At 33.8% G+C, this 10000-nt stretch overlaps 1 protein-coding gene across 1 annotated transcript in view; it reads left to right on the top strand.

Annotated features, from left to right (window-relative positions):
• Positions 1-10000, top strand: part of cct8 (chaperonin containing TCP1, subunit 8 (theta)) — an 86323-nt gene that overhangs the window by 28968 nt on the left and 47355 nt on the right. The window contains exon 3 of the mRNA XM_039744919.1: positions 5036-5185. Within this exon, the coding sequence (XP_039600853.1) occupies positions 5036-5185 (150 nt within the window). The remainder of the gene's footprint in view (positions 1-5035; positions 5186-10000) is intronic.

The following is a 10000-nucleotide window of genomic DNA, read 5'->3' on the forward strand; positions in this document are numbered from 1 at the left end:
TATATATATTATATATATATATATATATATATATTATATATATATATATATATTATTATATACATACACAATACATATTATATACATATATGATAAATAAACACACAATTTATTATCACATATTCACAATATTAATATAGATATATTTGCAACATTTATAAACTATTTCATACATATACAGTCTCTTATTTATAAAATTTATTTATATATTCACATAATATATTTTATAAACAATACTATAATATTATATATAAAATATACAAATAATTTATTAAAATTTGTTTTTACATACATAGATTACAAAATTACAAATATAATATATTATAAAGTTATTAATATATATAAACACAGTATATATTTGTATAATTAACATTAATATAGATATATATAAGCAGTTAAATATATATACAATAAATATACAATATAAGATAATGTTAATAATATATAGTAATAATGTAATATACAGCGTTAATATAGTTAGATCAATAGTGTTGGATAATGTGTATATTATGTATATGAATGATATATATGTGTTGAGAGTTGTGTGTGGGTGTTGTGTTGTGTGTAATATGTATATTTATAATATATGTATATAATTGTATATTATTTATATGTGTATATAATGAATATGTAATATTGTGTTATGTAAATATATATGTGGGTGTTGTTGTTTGATGTGTAATTAATAAACTGTATAAATATATATATAATTGTATACATAATAAACATAACTATGGAAATGGTTCTGTTGGTGTTGTTAGTGTTGTTATATGTGACAGATGTAAAATGTATAATATTATTGTTACACCATGAAATTCTCAATGTCATTTTTTAAAATGTTACATTTTCTTTTACTTTGTCTGTAGTGTGTTATATTATGTGAAATATAAATTCACTATAATATATATTGTTTTTATTACATATATGTAACTTTATTTGAATCGTTTCTTTCCGGACATTTTGGGGTGTAGACGTAAGTGATGCCCAACGGTAAGTAACTGGTTTCAATTCTCTTGGGTTTTTACCTGATCATAAACCTTTTTCTCCTTTGTAGACGTGATTCCATACAGGTTTTACGTGTCTTCCTTTAAACGGGCTGACCCTCACCAGCTTAGTTTCACATTAGTCCGATTATGAATATGCCCTTGTATGTGGTCCAGATGTTATATTTTTGCAGGCTTTTCTCCAGGATGTAGGTTTTTAGCGGTTTTGTTCAGCCAGCTCACTTTGGCCGTACACACTCCGTTTGCCTTCGCTGCTGTCCTCAAATAGCTAGACCGCACTTAAATTTTCAAGTCGCGAGTTTTTAAAACTTTACCTTAAAACCTATTGGCTTTAAATTTAAATATTCCAATATTTTTTGTTTTTAATTTAAAACACACTACAGCAAATGTTCGGGCCTGAGGCTGGTCCAAGGTTGTCCCATTTTTGTTGTTGGACACCATAACCTTCATTCCTCAAAGCCTCATCAGCCCTCTAGCATTGGATTTATTGTCGGAGTGATTGTGATTTAGCCGCAGTTCTTGCATCGTTTTTTTCACGATTTGGTTATGTCCAACTTGTGGGATCGGTTGCTTCGTGTCTTTCGCGGTGCTGGTGTCCACGTCACGGCCTGGCTGTCCTAGCCTTGTCCTCATTCCTCTCGCGCACACTATTTCCGCTTCCAGAGACTAACCTGGACCTTCTTAGAGGCTTTTGCAGTGAGCTGGTCTTGACTTCTTGTGCTCTTTCGTGCTGTTGTATGCTTAAGGTGCTTTGAACTGATGTCTTAACACATCAGCCATGTGTAACCCTCATAAGGCTATGAAAGTTATGGAATTTGTTAAATTTCTAAATACAAGTCTAAAGGGTTTGGCTTTTACCTTTGTTGATGATGTCGGAATGATGTTTCCTTTCAGTGTTTATGTCTTTGAGTATATTCTTCCTGTTCCTTATTGCTTCTTTAATAATTTCAATATATTGTATATATTATATATATATATAAGATCTATACTATCATATACTAATATACATACAAAATAATAACATACATATTATTTATAAATAATATATATAATATTATCATTATAAACTTACATATAATAATATATTATATATATTATATATTTATATATTATCTATATATATATATTATATGATAATATAATATGAAAATAATATTAATACTATATACAATAAGTTATATATAATATATATATATATTTATATATATATACAATATATTAATATATATATTATTATATATATATTTATATATATATATATATATATATTATATACATACACACACTCACACACACACACACACTGAGTGGAAAAAAAACACACAAATGTTTTTCATCACATCTTCAACAATAGTCGGCCGATTTTGATAAAATTTGGAACATTGTATAAACTTGTGTCAAAGCAGTATAAGATCTTACTTATTTATAAATTTGGTTGCCATGGATACGTTCGAACGCAGATGATAGTTTGTAAACAAGTTTGACCCTTGCTAAATTTGCAGATAAAAATGGGTTTCAGTACAGAAGACCAAATTTTTATTAAGAATTTGGTTCTGCTAAAGGGTTACAGCAGTCGTCGACTGATAAGAGTTCCCACAGAAAGGTTGGAGCAAAAATGGCCTCAATGTGCTGCTACGAAAGATTCGGTCGACCAGCACTGTGGACCGGCAACCAGGCAGTGGTCGACCACGCTCGGTGCGTACACTTGAAAACATTGAAGCTGTTAACGATCTTGTACTAAGCCAAGAAGTCGCACCACAGACTCGCAGAACAACTCGACAGATAGCTAGAGAAATCGGAATAAGCCAAAGAACTGTGGTTGAGATAATCCATAAAGACCTGAAGCTGAAGTGCTTGAAAAAGCGCCGTGCACAGCAGTTAACAGCCAGTCTACCAGACTCCAATACGAGACATCGAGGACCTGAAGCAGCGCCTCATCTCTGTCTGGGCTGAACTGAAACAAAGTGTTGTTGACAAGGCAGTTGATCAGTGGAGACCAAGGCTGAGGGCTTGTGTTCGTACAAGGGAAAGCACTCGAACAACTTTTAATAAATCATAAAACACTTATTAAAATTACTGTTCCACATCTTGTTGATAACTTTGAATGAAAAGGTAATCATTTTATTTATGTCAAAACACGAAGACTTAAGTTCAATAAGCTAGTGCAGCGATGTTGGTTGTTTGATGTAAGTAATTAATACAACTGTTGTTGGAAAACATATTAAGTACACTTTGTATCAAACATTAAGTAAATCAGCCGACTATTGTTGAAGATGTGATTAAAAAACATTTTGGTGTGTTTTTTTTTTTTTCCACTCACAGCTTATATGCTGATAGAGATATATATATATATATATATATATATATATATATATATATATACCAGCAACACTCATGATAACAATTACATTCTCAATCACGTTACGTTATTTTTAAAATGTTACCTTTTCTTTTTACTTCTCCGCTGCGAAGTAGTGTGTTATGAAAAAGGAAAGGGAACATTTTTGAAAATCGTATGAATATCAATATACAGTAATTGTTTTGTGAGTGTTACTGAGTGTTGCTGTCATCAAGGATTTGATTATCATTATTTCTTTCAATCAGGTTCGTGTTTGTAGGATGGGTTGTGTTCAAGTTACATTTCGTGTTTGTCAATCGTTGTAAAGATAACTGGTTTCATTCATCGGTTCGTTTCTTACTGCATCAATAAACCGCTCGTCTTTCTCTTTATCTGAGACGTGACACACTGCATGCACAGGTTTTTTTTACACTGTCTTCCTTTAGCGGGACATTGACTTTTTCCACCGTGTGCTTTGTTTCCGCAGTAGTTGCGCTTATGAATATGCTTGTATGTGTCAGATGCTTCATATTTTTTTGCCGCCTTCTCAATTGTGTAATTCGGTTTTTGTTCAGCACTCTTTGGAACTGTTGCTTTTTGTCTGTGCACTGCGTCAGTACACGTGAGCCGCTCGGTGTACATGCACCGAAGGTTCCCAGCCGTGCTGGTGCCATCTCGTGCGATGTCCATGGCTGTATTTAATGTTAGCTAAGACCCGACACTTAAAAGTTTGTCCCGCAGTTTCGCTGAGTTTGTGCCAAACACCACCCTGACCATCTCATCTTCGTCTGCATAAGCACAGTCCTTCATATATTAATAATTCTCAAAGTATCAGTTCTTGTGACATTTTTAGTTGGCAGAATCCTAACCCAACTTCCTTTACCCTGTGAGAAAAATGTCTTACATATTGTAGATTTCTGCTGTAAGGAAACTTGCATAACGTTTTCAGAATTTGGCAGAATAATTATGAATACTGTTTTGAAATAACGCCTGCTATGTATGTATACAGAACGTCTTTTGTTTACCTTGCTTTATAAATTAAGAAGGGAAGTAGCTTTAAACAGTTACAATTTTATGGATCTTAAATATTTTGGATATATTTTATATTTGCCTTTTTCATTGTATTGTGTTTGGTATGCTGTAATGTGATTTTTAATTAGGCTGAATAAATTTGCTCTTAATTGATACATTTTTTTTCTCTGTATTTCACCAGTTTAAATTCAGTGTGTTAATTCTAATATACTAATTAAATGCCTTTTCTTACATTGTCTCACGATAAAACTGCTTCTAAATAAGAAAAAAAAAAAACTTAACTAAAACTATATTAATGGTTTTGATAACTCTGCTGTATCTAACAAGATTAGATAGTGCATAATCAATTGCAGTTGAATGTCCGTTTCCATTTGAACTTCATAGTAATGAGACACAAGTCATTGAGAGCTTATCAGATGGTTGAGGTTCTACATATGTAATTATTTTTGTGAAAATTAAATATCAGAAAATGTGGCTGCTATTAAGAAAACAACTAAACTGAAGCAATGTTCTGTGAACCAATGCTGGTTATGCATACTTCCTTCAAATGACCACTTTCCTCTATTTACATATGTTACACGAACATATTGGCCTTCCTTTGTGCCCAGTGCTTACCATGGTTAATTGTTAGGTTTTTACAAGTTATAATTTTTAATTACAGGTTCAACATCCTGCTGCAAAAATGATAGTTATGGCTTCTCATATGCAAGAGCAAGAAGTTGGAGATGGCACAAATTTTGTGCTAATTTTTGCTGGTGCTCTTCTAGAACTTGCAGAAGAGCTTCTTAGGATGGGACTTTCTGTATCGGAGGCAAGTTGAAAGTTTATTTTCTGAATAAATGAAATTTCAGTTATGTTTAAATGGCAGCTTTGCTGCTGATAAATTACTACAGAAGAAATGCTTAATTTAAAAATTCTTAGAGTGATTCTGCTGAGCTTTTCATGCATAAATTTAAAGTTTTGTTAAATTCTTGAGGTCATAAATCCGATTTTCAAACAAATTAAATGTGCACAATTTAGGTGTCATGTTTTCTCCTCTCTTGCTTGTACATACATATATATTCAAAGTTGTGAGTTTTGCCAGTTTCAGATGAATGTGGTTATAGTGTCTTATAAGGTGTAGGTTTGCAAAGCATGGCAATAAAATAAAACCACTCCGGTTCAGACTTAATGTAATTTGTAATATAATGTTACAATTTCTAATTTCACATATACTTATTCAATTAAACTATTTTTTCTTCTAGCCTTTTGGGAAAAAAACAGACTGTTATGTTTGCTGCTCAATAGCCCTATTCAGATGGGATAAATTTTACACCAGGAAATGGTGTAAAGTAATTCTTTATGGAGGAGCTGAATAATTTTAGTCCCGTCTGAATTACTCATGTTTAACTTTTTATTCATCTCAGAAGTTAAGACACTTCTACTGAAAGTCAGCCTTTTTTAAAAATTCAGTTCCCACAGAGGTCTGTCAGCAGGCTGATATAAGCAATTTATATAGAAAGCAGGTTGGTGCAGGGCTGTTTTCCTTGGAGGTGCAAATGGACTTAGTGCTCTTCCAAATAAAAAATGCTGATTTGGTCTGATCTCACCTTACACGTACATCAACTGAAGGAAAGGGGGAATGCTGGTATAGACTAAGCCACTGCTGGTAAATCACTGACTTTGCACCACCTCCTGGTGTAAAACTAATGCTGTTTGAATAGGTTTATTGCTTGTAATTTCTTTAATAGATAAATTTTAAAAAGCCTTAATGGCTTCGCTACAGCATTTAAACCCAGTCTTTAAAAAGGTTAAGGTGTTCAAAATAGCCTTATATTTGCAGTGATGAAATGCCTTTTATATTGTGTGGTTTCAGTCAACATATGTTCGTATGGAAAAACACATGCAAGTTATGATTATTACAGTAGCTTTAACTCAAAAGAATGTCACAGTGGCACCTTGCACTTGGGCACAATCTTGTAAGTGTCAAATTTCCAGCCTTCATTATTAACATGTTATTGTCTACTTGCTAGGTATAGCTATGAAATAATAGCAATAATAAGAATACGAATATTACAAATAAGTAATACAAGAATAAACTCTGTGTTTTGCGTATTCACAACAATCTCTAATCACAGATAGAGAGGATTTAGGAATCATAGTCAAAGGTTCTTTTGTGTGCCGACTCCACAGCCCTGGCAAAACCTACAAATAATGGATCTGACCTCATCAAAATGGTGGAGATGAATTGATTGACTAAAATTTCTAATTGTCAAGTAATCTATCTTAGTACTTTTAATATTAGAGAAATTTTCGTTTTTTTTTTTTTTTATTGCATTCTATACAAATCAATCAAGTTTTTACAAAAAGAAAAATTGAGTTAAGAACAAATCGATCCCCATCCCTGAGAGAGAGAGCAAGCCAAACTACATGAAATTTAAGACCTGTAAACATACCTAAATTAATAAATTCTCTGTGCTTTGAGATTATTTTAAAATATTACTGATTAGATCCTGCCATGTTTTGAAAAAGTCTGTACGGATCCTCTGAGTATTTAGTTTTTTCCAGTTTCAAATAGTATAACACATCAGTTTCCCACTGACTTAAAAGAGGAGAGTTTGGGTTCTTCCAGTTTATCAGAATAAGTCTGCGTGCCAAAAGTGTAGTGAATGCAATCACAGTTTTCTTTCTCCACCTTAAACCCATCTGGAAGAACCCCAAACACAGCTGTTAATGGGTAAGGAGGGATTGTGAGTCCAAGGCTGTCTGAAGGTAATTAAAATTTTTGTCCAGAATAATGTTAATTTGGTGCAGGCCCAGAACATGTGACCTAGTGAGGCTGGGACTTGGTTTGCAGCGTTCGCAGGTTGGATCATGCCCTGGAAACATTTTGAGAGTTTTAGTCAAAACAGATGTGCTCGATATATAATTTTGAGTTGTATAATTGTATGCTTTGCGCATATGGAGCTCGAGTGAGTTCTCAGCATTGCTACTTTCCACTCCTTTTCTGATATATTAATTGAGAGATCTTTTCCCAGTGTCCTCTTGGATCTTTGAAAGGAGGGATTGTAAAATGATTTTATATATTGTAGAGATGGAGTCTAAGTCCTTGAGATTGAGCAATATTTTTCCAGCATGGATGAGGGTGCAAGATGAGGAAAATCTGGAAGGTTCTGTTTAACAAAGTTCCTGATTTGAAGATAGTGAAAGAAATGTGTAGCTGGAATGTTAAATTTGGAATGTAATTGTTCATAGGATGCAAAGACGTTGTCTATATAAAGATCTCTAAGCAAGTTAATTCCAAATTTTTCCAGATATTAAAACTGCATATGTTTGTGAAGGTTGAAAGAGGTGGTTCTCTTGCAGAGGTGCCACAGATAGAAGCTTCTCCTTAAAATGCTTTCTACATTGGTTCCAGATTCTAAGTGAGTGGAGCACAATTGGGTTATTAGTGTATTGCCGATAACGTGTGTTTATTGGAGCACAGAGCAAGGAATACAAAGAAGTACTGCAGGATTTTACTTCTATTGCGGTCCAAGCCTGTGTATGTTCTTCTATTTGTGTCCAGGTTCTTATGCCTGTATATTTGCTGCCCAGTAATAAAACTGGAAGTTAGGTAGAGCCATGCTTCTGCCTTTTGTCTTTGTAGGGTCGCTCTTTGATGCGTGGATGTTTTGAATTCCAAATAAATGAGGTTATTGTTGAATCTAATTGCTTAAAGAATGATTTATTAATGTATATTGGATGTTTTGAAATAAAAAGGAGCTTAGGAAGAATATTCATCTTAACAGTGTTAATTCTTCCAGCTAGTGTGAGATGAAGGGTTGACCATCTATGCAAGTCTTGTTTAATTTTTTCCATGCAGAGGCGAAATTTTGTTGATAAAGAGCTTTATGTTTACTTGTGATGTTTACCCTAGGTATTTAAACTGTTCTGCAATGATAAAAGGTAGGGTATCTAATCTAATATTATATGCTTGAGAATTCACTGGAAAGAGTACACTTTTATTCAGATTAATTCTGAGACCAGAGATCTTTTGAAATTCTGTGAGTGCTGCTAAGACTGCAGGCACAGAATTTTCTGGGTCCGATATATACAGTACCATATCATCTGCATATAATGAGATTTTCTGTTCCAGTCCTTCTCTGCTAATCCCCTTTATCTGATCAGTATTTCGACAATGTATTGCCAGTGGTTCAATGGCAATTGCAAACAGCAGCGTGACAAGGGCATCCTTGTCTAGTGCCACGCTCTAGTTTAAAGTAGTCTGAGCAAATGTTGTTGATGCAAACTGAAGCTTCTGGGTTAGTATACAGTAATTTAATCCATGCACAAATGTTCGGGCCAAACCCAAACTTCTCCAATGTAGTAAAAAGGTATTTCCATTCAATCATGTCGAATGCTTTTTCTGCATCCAATGATAATAATATTTCTGGGGTGTTTGATTTAGTTGGTGAGTATATTACATTAAACAGTAAGATTTGAAGATAAGTGTCGGCCCCTAATAAATCCAGTTTGGTCTTGTGATATTACGAGGGAGCACTTTCTCCATCCTTCTAGCTATGATTTTGGAGAGTATTTTAACGTCGTTATTCAGAAGTGAAATTGGTCTGTATGATGCACATTGTAATAAGTCCTTATTTTGTTGGTGATTAGTGCTTGGCGAAAGGTTTGTGGAAGAGATTGGTTATCTCTGGCTTCTGTAAATGTTGCTAATAGGAGGGGAGCTAGCTGAGCGGAGAATTTCTTGTAAAATTCTGCAGGGTAGCCATCAGGGCCTGCTGCTTTCCCACCTTGGAGTGACTTTATAGCATCTAGTAATTCTGATAACGCCAGAGGTTTATCAAGTTCCTCCACACTAAAAGCGTCTATTTGTGGTATCTGTAATGTATCCAGAAATGCATTAGATTGTGTATTGTCTTCTTTAAACTCAGTAGTATATAGGGATTTATAGTAGTCTCTGAAAGTGTGCATTATATTTTTGTGTTCGACGATTTTATCTACGTTCTTGTTGGTGATTACTGAGATTGCATTGCGCACTTCTTATTAGCTTTCTCTCCATGTTCATAGTAATGATGTCTGGATTTATAGATTAGTTGTTCAGTTTCTTTAGTTGTCAAGAGGTTTAATTCTGAATGTAGAGCCTGCCTCCTCCTATGTAGAGTCTCGCTTGGTAGTCTGGCATGTTCTTCATCTATTTCAGTAATTTTGCTTTTTATCTCTGGCTTCGGATTTATTTCTGTGGGAAAGATATGAGATAATCTGTCCTCTTAAGAAGGCCTTGGGAGTTTCCCAGAGTATTACTGCAGAGATCTCAGAGGATGTATTTGTCTCTAGAAAGAAGTTTGATTTGTTTGGATATAAATTCGTACAATTCTCGTCAGCTAATAGAAGGGGTTGAGGCCATCTGCGGGTGAGTGTATGGGGCTTAGTAATTTTAGCTCCAAGATCATAGGTGCATGGTCAGAAATAACAATAGCATCGTATTTGCAAGATTTAATCTTAGGCAAGAAGTTATTGTCTATAAAGAAGTAATCAATCCTTGAGTAGCAATGATGTACTGGTGAGTAGAAAGAATATGTTCTTGAATTTGGGTTTAAAACCTCCAGGGTCTGATAAGTTGTGATCAGTTATAAACTTTGTAATT

The sequence above is a fragment of the Polypterus senegalus genome, chromosome 2 (assembly GCF_016835505.1).
Source record: "Polypterus senegalus isolate Bchr_013 chromosome 2, ASM1683550v1, whole genome shotgun sequence".
Lineage (NCBI taxonomy): Eukaryota > Metazoa > Chordata > Cladistia > Polypteriformes > Polypteridae > Polypterus > Polypterus senegalus.